Source organism: Metopolophium dirhodum, chromosome 3 (assembly GCF_019925205.1).
Source record: "Metopolophium dirhodum isolate CAU chromosome 3, ASM1992520v1, whole genome shotgun sequence".
NCBI classification, from domain to species: domain Eukaryota; kingdom Metazoa; phylum Arthropoda; class Insecta; order Hemiptera; family Aphididae; genus Metopolophium; species Metopolophium dirhodum.
This window is the reverse complement of record NC_083562.1, coordinates 40,215,287-40,230,420: the sequence shown is the minus strand read 5'-3', so window position 1 is coordinate 40,230,420 and position 15,134 is coordinate 40,215,287. Positions and strand designations below refer to the sequence as shown.

The window sequence follows — 15,134 nt, the reverse complement described above, 5'->3', positions numbered from 1 at the left end:
AAATTATTTTAACAAGTCGTAAAATATCTAAAAACATTTTTGAAATTATAACCAGTAATTGGATAATATCAACTGATAAAACTATAATATAATGATATGCAAAAATCGGCAGAAAAAATTCGGACTCTAACAAACAAAATTTTAAATAAAAAAATCAAGTGAGCTAAATTGGGTACGGTCAACCCGTCAGTAACTACTCAACTGTAAATCATTTCAAACTTTGGCCTTTACTCTTTAGGCAGGGGTGGACTGGGCCATTGTGCTACTGCGCGAAATTGCACAGTGGCCTGCAGTGGGCCAATGTAATATTTGTCCCCAGAGCTGAGGTTTTTGCCTACAATATCCCCTTCATCATTGTAAATCATATATGACAGCGCTATCTAACATTTCTGAGGAAATTATGTAACTAAATGGACAAATGGTAAGGTAAATAATATTACTAATAGCACAAATTATTTAATCTGTGCGACTGTGCTAATAATATAATGTAGACTGCAGGGGGCTATTCTCCTATTTTTTCGTGAAAAAGTATGCGCGTACTTCGCATACTATCGAAAGAAGCGTACAAGGTGTACTTGACTTATTTGAAGTTAGCCTTTATTACATTACCAGCCTTGAACAAGACAATAAGTATTAGATTTTACAAATCAACTTAATTTTAATTGGATGGTGTAGAATGTAGATGGTTTATTTAACTTTATTTTTAAAACATACCTACAATCTGTAGTCTTTATATTCATTGATTTTAATATATTAGCAGTTAAGAAAATATAAATAATCAATTATATTAGCCATATTTTTCAATAAGTTATAATTTATATTCAACCACCCTAAGTCGATTTATACAAAAATTGATTAATTTCTTTTGTTTTCTATTGTAACAGATGCATAATTTGCAATTTTAGTAATAAATTTACAAACGTAGACAATTTGCAAAACAACTTTGTATTACAATTTAAATGAAAAAATTATACTAATAAATTAAACAAATAAACATTTTTATAATTAATGATTTGTACAATAAATTTTATGTAGTATGGTGAATAACCCACTAGAAAAGATATTAAATTATTCAGATTTTTTAAAACGTTACAAAATATAATATGTGGTTTGATATTTCATAGGAAAAAATGTATATAAAATTTAAAGAGCTACTGGTAAATATATGATTATACATTACTTATTTGAATAATATGCAGAAATGTCGCAAATCAGACTTATAATTAGATAAACTGATACAGTCTATCTTTTAAATATATTTTTCAACACTTTTATAGTTCATCATGTTCTTCTTTATCTTCCTCTTCTTCTTCAACTTGTTGTTCACCAACCAATTCTTCATCATCATAACTAACTTTTTCATCTAATGGAATGCCTAATGATTGTCTCATTAGAGCTTCAACACTTTCAGCAAAATCGGCAGATTCTTGGAGCATGAATCCTGACCTTAATGTTGCTAAATAATAAAAATAAATACTTAAACATTTTTCAAAAATAAAAAAAGGCAATGTTTTATTATTAATTATAATTGATGGAAGTACACTGTTTTAAACATATTTAACCAAAACTTAACAAAATTAAATTACCTGTTCTAAATAACATAACTGCAATATCCTTTGCTTTTTGGTCTTCAGGATCATCTCTTACTCTTCTTAACAAATCCTTTATAAGAGGATGACGAGGATTTATTTCAAGAGATTTACGCTGCTTTAAATAAAACTCTCTTTGTGGATCATCAGCTTTTTGGTGAGCATTAGATAAGGCTAATCTTTCCATATTACCAGTCCAACCAAACATTCCAGCAACAAGAGCACATGGTGATTCAGCCAAGCGGTCTGATACGACTGCTTTTGAAATCTAAACAGTACACTCAAATAAATATAACAAAATACAAGACATATATTATAACAAAGCATTTTTCAACTTACTTGATCTTTAAGAGCATTTTCGCCAAACCATTTTGTAAGTGGTTCAAATTGAACTTTCAATTCTTCAGCCTTTTCTTTATTTTCAGTAAGAGATACACCCTCTTTAGCCACATTTTGGAACTTTTTACCTTCAAACTCTGGAATAGCTGACAATGTGTATTCGTCTACAGCTTCAATTAGGTACAGAACTTCATATCCCTTGCGAATAATGCCCTCAACAAAAGGAGAACGTTCAAGTTCTGCCTTACTAGAACCAGCAATGTAATAAATATGCTCCTGCTTTTCACTCATACGTTTCACGTAGTCTGCTAATGACGTAGGAGTATCTTCAACAGATGATTGGAATCGCAGCAACTTGGCAAGACGTGCCCGATTAGATGGATCTTCAATAATGCCCAATTTTATGCTATAAAATTGAAGAAAATTAGAATAATACTTACAAAAAACTATTGAATTACTTCATTAAAATTGTTTACTTACTTTGTAGAATATTCAGCCCAGAATTTCTTGTACGATTCAACATCCAACTTTTTAAGCATATCTAAAGCTTTACGGATAAGTTTTTTCTTGATGATTTTAAGTAACTTATGTTGTTGTAAGACTTCACGAGAGACATTCAATGGTAAATCATCCGAATCTACAATTCCTTGAAGGAAACTTAAATACTTTGGCAATAAATCAGTGAACTCATCTGTTATGAATACTCTTCTAACATAAAGCTTGATGTTGTCTGTTACTGTACCATATTTGTTAAAGGTATCTGATGGTTGAGCAGATGGAACATAAAGCAAGGATTTAAACGATACTTCGCCTTCAGCATTAAAATGTGTATAAGTCAATGGATCCTTAGTATCTTTAGTCAGCGCCTTATAAAATTCATCATACTCATTTGCTTCTACGTCATCAGGTTTACGAGTCCATATAGGTTTATGGTTATTAAGGATTTCCCAATCCCAAACAGTCTTGTCTACCTTTTTGGTTTTTGGTGTTTCTTCTTTAGCATCTTCAACTGCTGCATCATCGTCTTCTGATTTTTCTTCATTTTCTGGCTGCTCGTCTTCTTCAATTGGTTCATCTACAGTTTCAGTTTTGCTTGACCACAAATAAATAGGGAAGTTGATAAACTGAGAGTATTTTTTCACCAAATTTTTTAGAGTATTTATTTCTAAATTATCAATAGCTTCCTCTTTCAGTTGTAAACTAAAATATATTAATAAAAAAAATCCAATCAAATTAGAATAAGTAATATTTTTAAATATTAGTTTTAACAAACCTTATTTGTGTTCCTCTCTTAAGTGTTGGTCCTCTAGGGTCTTCAACAATAGAAAAACTGTTGGCATCTGATTCCCATATATATTGTTTATCATCATTGTGCTTGGTGGTAACCAACACTTTGTCAGCAACAAGAAAAGCAGAATAAAATCCAACACCAAATTGTCCAATCATGTCGTTCATATTCTTATCTTGACCTTCTCCAGAGTTTAAACTACTTAAAAACTCAGCAGTACCAGATTTAGCTATGGTACCCAGATTTTTTACCAAATCTTCACGAGTCATACCGATTCCTGTATCAGTTATATGCAACATCCCGGATTCTTTGTTAACCTAATTTACAATTAAATTATTAAGACCAATTGTTATAAACAAAATAATTAAAGAACTTCAGTGAAATATTATGTATGTATGCATCAATTTATTAGTTATAGTCTATTCAGAATAAGAGCATACCAGATTTACGTAGCAAACCCGGTTTTGACCGTAGCCGCCTGGTGTCGTCTTATTCCGAATAGAGTATAGTGATAAAATTGCAATGGAGACATAATAGTTTTTATATAATAAACTATTAATATAAACCAAATTCAATAGAACTTAAGGTATTTGATTCAAATGTTTAATTAAGATAACACTTCTTGGTTATACCTAGAAATATATCCAAGTAGTTGTCCATTATATATATAATTTATACAAAATATGTCAATAAGCAGAAAGTAAAAAAATAGATCTTTAAAAAAGAAGTCGATAAAAATTGAATAAATATATCTAACACATAATTCACTTGATAAAGATAATAACTATTAAAAATTATATTAAAAATAATTAATATTAAACATTACCTTTATCCTGATAGAAAGTTCATTTGTTGCATCTAAAAGATTAGTATTAGACAACGCCAATAATCTTATTTTATCTAAAGCATCTGAAGCATTTGAAATAAGTTCTCTTAAATAAATCTAAAAACAATAATAAATTAGTATTATTTAGTGTTTATCAAAACAATTTAAAAATAATATTTACTTCTTTGTTTCTATATAACGAGTTGATAATAAGTTTCATCATTCGATTAACTTCAGCTTGGAAAGTAAATGTTTCTGCCTGTTCTTTCAGTTCTTTTAACTGTGCAGCATTCAATCCATCTAATTTAATTCGTTCTTCTGCATTTACAGCTGCCTTATCATCTGAAATATTATTTTATTTTAGTATTTTAGATACATTAGTTAAGATTAAAACTGTTAATACTACTATATTATATGGTTTTCGTTTTAATTATTAAGGTTTTTTTTTTAAAAACATGTTACAGACAAGAATAATTAGCTTAATTGATTAACTAATAATAAATAATGACATAAAAAAAAGATTGAAAAGGCCTCCAAGCGGAAATACGGTATCATGAAATATTTTTCATTAGTTATAATATGTAATGTATAACTGCTTGTTTGCAGTATATATATCTATCTAATAATAATAATAGTTTTATAGCTAATATTCTATTTTTTTTTATTATTATTACTATATATCTTAACAATCAATCACAATATAAAAAAAAACATATCATCTACAGCAATATAATATATCCTACCTACGAATCCCGGGAAAAAAATTCTCCGATGAACAAACCCCAGACTACAATATTACTCACAACCACATGCAACATGAACAAATAATTTTTTAAATGTTAATTAGTATCTATAATTACCATATACCACATTATTAATATTTAATTACAAATACGTATATTATATTATAATATTAAAAAAATTATACATTATAAATAATATTTTATTTTAAATATTATGTGTAATTCAACTTAATTAACTTAACAACTTCACAAATATATCATATAAAAATATTTCAAATGATCGATACGTCAAATAATAAAGTTAAAAACATAGTATACAAAAATATTATACAAAATATAGGTAATAATAATAATAATTATCAAACAATAATTTATAGAATGTTGGCACGAGGCATATTACAAATAATATATTATCGTAATTTAAAACAAAATATTATTTATAATATATAATTTTTTTAATAATATAATATACGTATTTGTAATTAAATAGTAATAATATGGTAAATGGTAATTATAGATACTAATTAACGTTTAAAAAATATTTGTTCATGTTGCATGTGGTTATGAGTAATATTGTAGTCTGGGGATTTTTTTTTTCGATTACCCCTACGTGCAGATAAAAAATATCAATTGTTTAATTATACCTCATGGTTTGAAATAACTAGCCAGAAGTTGTTAAGTTAAATCAAGAAATAATTTTTATCTCAGAGTATTAGTAGATATATTTATTTTACTTTTTAGTAAATAATTAAATATTTAATAAACTCTAAGTAAAGGAAGTAGAATCTAACTGTACGATTTTAATTGGTTTTTGATTTTATACTTACCAAAGTGAATATCTCAGTTATTAATTTTTTGTTATAATTTATAAATCATGTGTATGAAATTTATTTATATCTAAATATTACTAAGATAATGTTGAATAACTGTTGAGACACATCGTTATTTCAATAAGTCTACTGAAAAAAAAAATAAAGGGAGGTAGATGGCTTTAAAAAATATATGTAATAATTGCATTTTTATGTACATATAATTAAATTGTAAGAATGAAAATCATACATGAATAAAGTATTTTCATTTATATAAGTCATCTTAGTTTTTTTATTTTATTTAGTTTAGTTGTGGTTTGCTTTAGTATAATCTTTTGACTTAATCAAATCAGTGTCAAGTAAGAGATATTATTCCTCATGAAAATTAATATTTTGTGAATGTTCTGAATTAACCTGTACTAGTTTAGAACACAAGTTCCTTTAATTAAATGCCTGCGGTACACACTCAGACACAAAATACACGTATTATTAAATTGTAATAAATTTTACCAGTAACTGCTCCTTCTTTGCTGACACCTTCAACGGTTGCGTCAACCGTAAATGTTTTTATTATTTCTCCTTCGCCCTCTAGGTCTTCGGCTACACATCGTTCTAAAGGTAACAGGAAAATTGTTTGTAAATAATCACAAGTTAATCGCCGTTAAAAGTGTTAACAAAATCCAAAAATAAGTACACGGCAAACTTACCGGTTATTGGCGACAACGCCAGGGCGAAAACCACAAGTATCAGATACTTGAGTTCCAACATGTCGGACGCGACTTTTGGTCAACGTGTAGAAACGAAATCCGACGGTCGCAAAAACGCCACGAAAGTATAAGCGCAAAACGCACTCAGATGTCAGTGAACCTTAATGTCGAGAGATGTGCACTGTGCACCGGACACTGGCAAAAACAACCGTAATACGGAGACGTACCGCCGAATTATAACTTATATTAATATAAAGCAGACCAATGGGAACACTACACGAACATGGAACCGGCCAATCGGGCGCCACTATGTGGCTTTTCTTCGGAAAAACACGATGGGAAGTTGGTGACGTCACTTGGATCATGCGTCACGGCAATACGGGATCCGGTGGGTAGTTGCAGGTTTAAAACTGCAGCTGTTGGCATGCCGGTTGCGAACCGAGATAACAGAAATTAAAAAAAAAAACAATGATAACTTTTGATAACATCAATTTAATTTTCGATAACAAATAATACGCGTCTTACGAGTCGTGGCCCTCGGGTACTACAAATGTTTTTTTAGAATTTTCGGGTTATTCGTCTGTACTGGATATAACCGTTCTTCGTGTACAAGAAGAAGACCTACCAAACGCATTCGAAATGTTTGGAAATACACGGCTATCTCTCCTACGATCACTGACCCGGGAGTTCCGGTACGTCACATCGGACGGCAAGTTGCTCGACCGACCTCTAATTCGGCTGATTCTGTCTGAATACCGATCAAACCAAGTCACCCCGGCGCAGTACTGTCGTGGCCCCGACGAGATGGTATGGGTCGCTGACACATACTTGCAGTACATACGATCACAGCGTATATGCCGCGAGCTCACCGACAAACACCAGAGGCGAGAAAAAACCGTTCAAGAAACGGCGGATATGATTGGTTTTAGATTACCGTCCGCACCGACAAACCACAAAGACAATTGAAATGTTTGATGTATTTGTCTGTATGTATATAGTTTCCTGTGAAGATCATTAAAGTGTTAGGAGAATCATCCGTGTTTTCTATTTTTAACACTTTACTCCTTAGAAATTTCTGCTATCTAAATTATACTTAGGGAATCTTTACGTACATATTATGTATACACAGGGTAAGACAAACATCCAAAGCACCTAGATACCCTTGGTATATTTTGAAAATTGGTTACAAATAAATTTGGTACTGCCTAAAAACTGTATTTTGTTTTACCATAGGTAATATTTTATTCACAACACAATATGTAATCCTCATTTTGTCACTGCTGTCTCAATTAGGACTTTCTTGTATGTAAGTTATTATTAAATATACTTCAAAATTATGTTATATACTTTCAAGTAATCTAAATTTTTCATACAACATAAGGGAACCAAGGACTAAGATAGTATCTAGTCCTTGAAATCACACCTTTTACCACATTTATTCAACAGTGGTTTTTTGTGAATTATGATAAATAGGAATTTAAAAAAATGTTATAATTTATTTTTCAGAAGCTTTATTACAAACACTAATTTTAATTAATATAAAATTGTTTCCTTAATGTATACATTAAAAAATAGAAGTTATGCAAAACACAAGTTTCAATGTATAAAAAAGGGTTGTTTCTATTAACATTAAAATGCAATTTCCATACTCCAAGTATTTGGATTTTTAAAGATTCCACAACATAAAATTATCTTATATTAGGATAGTAGGAAAATTATAATACAACATATGCCCTAAAATGTTGTGACAAAATAAGCGTGTTGTCATATTTTTCAAAATAAATTATATTACAAAATCATTCTATGTGAATACACCGTAAATTAGGTAGTCAAAATTAAATAACACTTGAATGGTAAAACTAACATAAGTTAGTACTTAGATTTAAAGAGCATAATCATAATTACTTGTATTATTAGTTTAAGAAATAAAAAAAAAAAAACATCAATCTGCTGCAAACATATGATAATACTTTAAAGTTTAAAGTCAAACAATTTATTTTATTTATATTTATCATCAATTTTAAAAAGGGTTAAATTTAGGTCCAGGTCCTGACATATTTCTTGGTCCAGAAGGTCTTGGATATCCACCTCCACCCATATTATTTGAAAAAAATGAATTAGGAGGACCAGAGTTATCATTACGCCGAGAAAATGTGTTGTTCCCAAAAGAATTTCCACCGCCGCCACCACCACTACTGCTACCTCCTCCACCAAATGAATTGTTTCCAAATCCTCCAAAGCTCCCACCATTGCCTGAATTCGGTGGTCCCATATCATCCATACTAAAGTTATTACCGCCAGAACCTGGTCCACCTCCTACCGGTCCATCCATAAACAGTTCAATGTATCTATGCTGCATATATGTTTTATCCTATAAATTAAAACATTTCATAGGTTTTATTATATATAAACTATTAAGCAATTTCTAAAAAAAAAAAATTATTTACTTTTGACATAGCTCGCATTGCATCTTCTTTGTTACCAAATTCAACATTTGCTTCTCCAGATGGTCGATTATTGTTATTGAAAAGAATACGTATATCAACAGGTTCCAATGGTTCAAAAAACTAATTTGAAAGGTTTATCAAAATTGATCCAAAAAAAGTTATACTTATTAATTAAAATATAAATATACTAACTGTAGCTATATCATCCTCATTTGCTTTAAAAGGTAATCCTCTCATATGTACAACATATAATGGTCTACTTGGTGGCGCATTCCAGTTATTACTATTCCATCCTCCACCACCACCTCCACTACTGCCGCCCATCATACCTTGGCCACCTCCACCACCGCCTCTTGGTCCACCCATACTTCTACCACTATTCCATGGATCACCTCCATTATCATAGCCATTATTGCCAAATGACTTCATATTACGTCCAGTTCTCATGGGCATATCAAAGTACCGTCCACTACCACCACTGCCGCCGCCGCCACCACCACTACTAGCAAAACGATCCATTCGGTCATATGGAGTTTGTCTAGGTCTTCTTTGAAGTGCTTGATTGCGAATTTCCGCTAAACTACTGCGGAATATCTCAATATATCTAAAGAATCATAAAAAAATGAGTAATTTATGAAGTATTATGATCTTAATGCAATTAAGATACCTAAAAGTAACTTAAACATAAAGTAAAATTTTACTATGGTAGAAATAATTAAAATTTAATTTAATAATTAAAAATAAAAATAAAAAACAAACCACAAATAAGGAGGAGCGAAGGATTACCCTCCCGGCCTCCCTTTGTTTAACTACATGTGATTATATTACCCGCCAATTTTTCACCGGGATATTAAATAAAGGAAGACACCCCACCTGTGTCCTATTTTCTCCTTGTGTTTCTGCAGAGCTTTCTCTGCATTCTCTCTGTCTACAAATTGTACAAAAGCTTCCCCCGTACTCCGCCCCGTGAAGTCGGTTGCTATGGTTATACCGTCTGGTGTCATCTCCAACCCTGTTGCCCACAATACAACCAATCATAGATAACCCAATCATTAGCACAACCAAAAACACAAAAAGTTAAATTAATAAAAGGTAAATATTATTAAGTTTGAACATTTTTATAAAATTTGAAGACAAGGCAATTCATTAAGATCATTGTAACTGTTATTGATTTAAACTTGTGATATTTAAAAATTAAAACAATTTATCTACATAATTTTTGTAATCCTTAAATTTACATTTTGGTATAATTAATAGTTATTACTTTTTAACTCCATTTTTAAATGTCCTACTCAATATTTAAATACACCCTATACAACTTAATTTTTAAGCAATAAAAATTCAATGTTTGCTGTGGACAAAAAGCTTACTAGTTATCATGATTTTATGTTTAGTGGAACGTAGTAGTGGTCGAGTCTATACAAAAAAAAATGATGGTGGAACACTCAAAAATTTAAATTAAAGAAATTACAAGCTTTACCTAGTAAAATGGCTGTTAGATATAAAAAAAACTGTTAAACAAATATCACAAAACTAATTTAAAATATAAATCTTATTGAATCACCAAGACAAAGCAAATTTATAAGTAACCCAAAAATTAGCAAGAGAAATAAAAAAATAAAATTCAATCAATGTATATAAATTAAATGAAAAAGTATACCTTGGAAGAATTGTACAATGTCATCCTTAGTAGATCCAAAGGGAAGACCTCTTAAGCGAACACAATTATCATCTAGTACACTGTCAAGTGTTGAACCAGTTTTTTTAATAACCCATTCCATTTCTGAACGTTTTGATCGAAATACTAAAAAAATAAATATATACAAATGATTAAGTTTTAAAATACATTTTATATTTAAATGATTGTAGACTTTTGTAGATTATGAGCGGAATAAGAAAGTTATTCTTATTACAATATTGATTTTTATACGTTTATTAACCAGCTCAAAAGTATATATTATATCACAAGCATACCAGAAACTTTTTTCCCTCTCCAGTTGAATGTTCTACCATTTAATTTAACAGAATTTAAGTAGAAGCCAATATTTTGGAAGCAAATCAGTCATTAAATCTATTTACTAACACATTATTAAATATAATTTGAGTATAACCTTCAATGTAACGATTGCCCATATGTTCTCGATCTTTCTTAAGAGCAGCCTTAAGATCTTCTTCGGATTCCATTTCAACATAAGCTTCACCACTAGGTCTTCCTTCTCTGGCCATAGTCAAATGTACTCCAGCAGCACCATCTTTAACCTTTGCTTCACCTACATAATAAATAAAATTGATTACATTTAATTTATTTTAAATATAAAACTATTGCTACATCTAGAGTTAATTACACCCATCTAAATTTGTAATTTAATCTAATAAATACACTAGAATCAAACTTGATGACAAATAGTCAAGGGGTAAAAAATATAAATTGATTGAGTTAATAAATAGTCAATAAGTAAATAAATAATCAAAATCATAAATTTACTAACAAATCCTCCACTTTTGATTTGTATTTAACATAATATGACACCAAATATCACTAAAAATGTAAAATATTAAAAAAATGAAACATACTTAAAAAAACAATAATTAAAGGATGGCCAAAATGATTTCATGGATGTGTTTTAGAATATAAGCCATATTGGTGGTCTTTTTTTTTTAGTTGATTGGGGTATTTGCCAATACCATATTAACAGAAAATCAATCTTGTCAATAACAGGATGCTCTCAATTATCCATGAAATAGGGTGGCACGGCAACAACTGATAAGCAAATTCTCATGTTGAGAGGCAAAAACTTGACAAACTAATTTTCAAAAATGTTAAAACCACTGGGCAGGACAGGACAATCAGCAATACAACATTTTAGGGTACCTTTGAGACTTGATATGTTCTCAACTTGTGGAACTATAATGATTTCTTATAATATGAACAGATAATGCAATTTTTATATAGTTCTATGGAACACCTTGGATAACAAGAGTTAACTATATAATCAGCAACATTATATTATGAAGTGTATCTAACCAAAACCAAAAAAATAATAATACCTAACAAATATCAGTATTCAGTATGTAAGGGAAAAAACATTCAGCAATATGTGTTACATACACTGCATACCTACATAATATAAGTATTGTTTCTTATGTAAAATTTAGAAATAAAAACTAAAAATTTAGATGAAAGATAAATCTAATATATAGATTTTATTTAGAGTAAGAACACACGAGTTTGCACAAGGTTTTGTACATAGACAGACCTCTGAATTGTGAATGGTCGGTAATTAAATAGGTAATAATCATTGTGGACCAGGCGCGGATCCAGAGGGGAGTGCTGGGGTGCTATAGCATCCCCCTTGACATGTTGCTTCCTGGAAAACAAATACTCTACACAACATGTATATTGTATTTTTTAGTAGGGTGGGGACATTTCTAAACAAAATTTGTACCAATAAAAACATTCATAGGTAGTTTTTCCTTAACGCTGATAAACTAGAAACGCTGCCCTAAACAATATATTGAGGAACATATTCACTTTAACTACCTAGAATTATTTTTTAATTATTTATTTTTTGAAACATACGTATTTCATCAAATTGAGAACAAAAGTAAAAAAAATAATTTGCGGGAATCATCATTTTGGAAGTATTATATCCTTGAATCCTTCTACAGTTTGCGATTTTATGTTTATATGCATGCACACAACACTGAATCTACATTACCGAGTACATTACTGCCGCGCGCTATAACAAATTTTGATTTTTTTTATGTACCTATGCATTTAAGCATGCGAAAACAATGGTGAAGTCAGAATTTGATGGTCAGACTTAGTAATAGGCACCACATTTAAATTTATAGTATTTTCATATACACCCGGCATGGTCACTTGCTTGCTGTGGTCACTCGGACAATTAAAATCGAAAACATCCCTCGAATTATTATGTAAAACCACCTTGAATGACTTCACTATCATTTTCAGCATGCTCAACTACATGTTAAATCAAATAAATTGAAAAAAGGATGTCTAGTAAAACATAAATATACCACTGATTTCACCATCAATTTTAACTTGTTAATACATAAAAAAAAAAAAAAAATCAAAATTTTTTATAGGCGCTATGCGCGACAGTAAAGTACGGTGTTGTGCGTATGCGTGTAAATACGTAAAATCCCAAACTTTGGAAGAATATAACTTCTAAAATAATGATTTCCACAATTTACTTCTGTCGTTCTTAACTCGTTGAAATACGTATGTTTCAAAAATAAAACGCAGGGTGTATCTAAAGCGAATTTATGCCACATTAAATAATGTTGTTTTTAAAGTTGAAATATTATAGTCTGTTCCACGAGAGATCATGCTGCGGGAAAACAAAATTTTGTCGGCGCTGCGCATCCCCCACCAATTTCTTAACACTTGGTATTCACCAACGGCAGCAGCACTTGTGCATTTGTTGACGGTAAAATGTAGACGTATGGAGGGAATACGACAGCTCCCGGCGGACGACGGGCTCATTCTGCATGCGCAGAACCGGCATGATCTCTCGTGGAATAGACTATAGGCACATTCATTATGAGGACTAAAAAAGTCTTGCCATCAGTATATTATATGGAGTATACAGAATACGAGACCTTAACTTTAGCACCCCAACTAAAAAAATCCTAGATTCGCCACTGTTGTGGACTAACATAATAGTCGATCACAACTGTATAAAAACTGTTTCAGTTACTAGTAATGGGTGATCGATGCACAAATACAACTACTTTTTGTTTTCTGCTTCTAGGTGTACTCGAATTTGAGTAAGATAACTATTATAGTTAGCTCTAAACGTACCTAATATGCTTAAAAATTTGATTATATCATCAGCTGTAGCCGACCATGGTAGGCCACGCATTTTTACAACAAATCCTTCATTAGACTGACAATCATCTTCATCAGTTTGTTCATTAGATCTTTTTTGGTCGTCATTCATTTGTGGTTGTGATGATGGTTGTTGTTGTTGTTGTTGCGGCTGCTGTTGTGGCTGCTGCTGTTGTTGCGGAGATTGTTGCTGCTGTTGATTCATTGTATCTATATAATTAATACTACAGAAATATATTAAAATTTAAATATAATATAGTAGATAAATATGATTGAAGATCATAAAAAAAAAACTGGAGTATTTCAATTATCAACAGATATCTGTTCAAAATCTAACGTGTAAGAAGTTACATGTACAATATACCAGTGAAACGCACCGACCTGTATCAGACACAGACCTTGATATGAGTCTATGCATAACATTTGTTTCTTGTTAAAAATCTTATATGTAATTAAAAACACCCAAGTACAAAACTCCCAATTTGAATAATTTAATTTCCATACCTTTAGTTAATATTACGGCAGCTATAATATTATTTAAAAAAAAAATTTGAATTGGATTGAATTACTAACTTTAAGAAATTACAATAATTATCATATTAATTAATAATATCGTTTTAGAAAGAAATATGTGTAACGCTTCAAAAACACAAAGCGGCTCATAAAAACACACAAAAACTGTAAGTCTTAGTGAACATAAACTATTTAATTACGTAAAAACCCTAAGGTTTTAGACTGTGTAGAATGCATCCAAACAGCAAGCGATGGCCACAGGGAAAAATTGAAATGAAGTAAATGAATCTAACATGCACAAATCGTAGACAAAATGGCTGTCTTCAGCGTTTGTTTATACCCAATTCACAACGTTTTTTCCTCCATGTACTATTTCTTAATAATTTCTCCATGATAAACCGCCAATTCAAATTTTAACGAAAACAGATATTACTAGTTTTTAATTTTGATTCAACATATTGTAGTAAGTAGTAAACTAGTAACTATATGTTATAAATTTAGTTTCCTAATATATTTAAATCGGTTTTCGACGAATTTAATTTTGGTTTATGGTGAAATTTTAAAAAAAATTACCGTCGATACATGCAATTTTCACTGAATGTTTATATTTCCATTTTCTATACACTATAATATCTATACATCATATTCAAAATATTTTGACTTGTTTTGAGCTGTTTAGGTGATTTTCAGTTTACAAATTACTTTTGTTTTTTTTCTATAAATGTCAATAAAATTTTATTAATTGGGCAAAAAGCTTGAAAATTAAATCCAAGGCTCCTGATTTATTGTTACAATAGCAGTTGTAAAATATTAAAAACACATACTCCAAATATTTTAATAAAGATCTAAGCTCTTATTATGTTAAAGCCACAAATCCTTAAGCGTTAAACAAAATAAAAAAAGGTGGGTAAGTGGATTCTGAGCGAGAACGGTCAGCCATGATATTACCAAGTATATTTGATAATATTATTGTAAATAAAGTAATTTATATATAACCTAATTACGTGGAGCCATGTTT

The 15,134-nt window shown here is 30.2% G+C and overlaps 3 protein-coding genes across 4 annotated transcripts; 1 reads left to right on the top strand and 2 right to left on the bottom strand.

The window, feature by feature from the left end:
- Positions 1–924: 924 nt before the first annotated feature.
- Positions 925–6,529, bottom strand: LOC132942164 (endoplasmin homolog). The gene is made up of 9 exons (XM_061010481.1): positions 6,302–6,529; positions 6,105–6,206; positions 4,224–4,384; positions 4,043–4,159; positions 3,202–3,533; positions 2,409–3,128; positions 1,929–2,334; positions 1,587–1,857; positions 925–1,456 (listed from the first exon to the last, which is right to left on the bottom strand). Exons 1-9 carry the CDS (start codon positions 6,360–6,362, stop codon positions 1,272–1,274), a joined length of 2,355 nt encoding a protein of 784 aa, XP_060866464.1. The 5' UTR covers positions 6,363–6,529; the 3' UTR covers positions 925–1,271.
- A 262-nt stretch (positions 6,530–6,791) lies between these two features.
- LOC132942166 (protein FMC1 homolog) lies at positions 6,792–7,335 on the top strand. Its single transcript, XM_061010484.1, has one exon. It carries the CDS (start codon positions 6,941–6,943, stop codon positions 7,265–7,267), a length of 327 nt encoding a protein of 108 aa, XP_060866467.1. The 5' UTR covers positions 6,792–6,940; the 3' UTR covers positions 7,268–7,335.
- A 733-nt stretch (positions 7,336–8,068) lies between these two features.
- LOC132942165 (heterogeneous nuclear ribonucleoprotein H2-like) lies at positions 8,069–14,422 on the bottom strand. 2 transcript variants are annotated; one of them, XM_061010482.1, is made up of 8 exons: positions 14,108–14,422; positions 13,577–13,827; positions 10,860–11,018; positions 10,409–10,552; positions 9,622–9,760; positions 8,941–9,352; positions 8,749–8,868; positions 8,069–8,672 (listed from the first exon to the last, which is right to left on the bottom strand). In XM_061010482.1, exons 2-8 carry the CDS (start codon positions 13,806–13,808, stop codon positions 8,322–8,324), a joined length of 1,557 nt encoding a protein of 518 aa, XP_060866465.1. In that variant the 5' UTR covers positions 13,809–13,827; positions 14,108–14,422; the 3' UTR covers positions 8,069–8,321. The 2 variants fall into 2 exon arrangements, with proteins under 2 accessions (XP_060866465.1, XP_060866466.1); XM_061010483.1 differs by having other exon boundaries at positions 13,577–13,813.
- Between the last annotated feature and the right edge of the window lie 712 nt (positions 14,423–15,134).

Bases quoted from the DNA above. Each gene is read 5' to 3' on its own strand.
- LOC132942164 (XM_061010481.1), bottom strand. From the start codon at position 6,362: ATGTTGGAACTCAAGTATCTGATACTTGTGGTTTTCGCCCTGGCGTTG. The intron at 4,385-6,104 runs GTAAAATTTATT...ATAATATTTCAG, and splicing joins CAAAGAAGGAGCAGTTACTG to ATGATAAGGCAGCTGTAAAT. The intron at 1,457-1,586 runs GTAATTTAATTT...TTTATTATTTAG, and splicing joins AGTTATGTTATTTAGAACAG to CAACATTAAGGTCAGGATTC.
- LOC132942166 (XM_061010484.1), top strand. From the start codon at position 6,941: ATGTTTGGAAATACACGGCTATCTCTCCTACGATCACTGACCCGGGAG.
- LOC132942165 (XM_061010482.1), bottom strand. From the start codon at position 13,808: ATGAATCAACAGCAGCAACAATCTCCGCAACAACAGCAGCAGCCACAA. The intron at 9,761-10,408 runs GTATACTTTTTC...TGTGGGCAACAG, and splicing joins CATTGTACAATTCTTCCAAG to GGTTGGAGATGACACCAGAC. The intron at 8,869-8,940 runs GTTAGTATATTT...CTTTCAAATTAG, and splicing joins ATGAGGATGATATAGCTACA to TTTTTTGAACCATTGGAACC.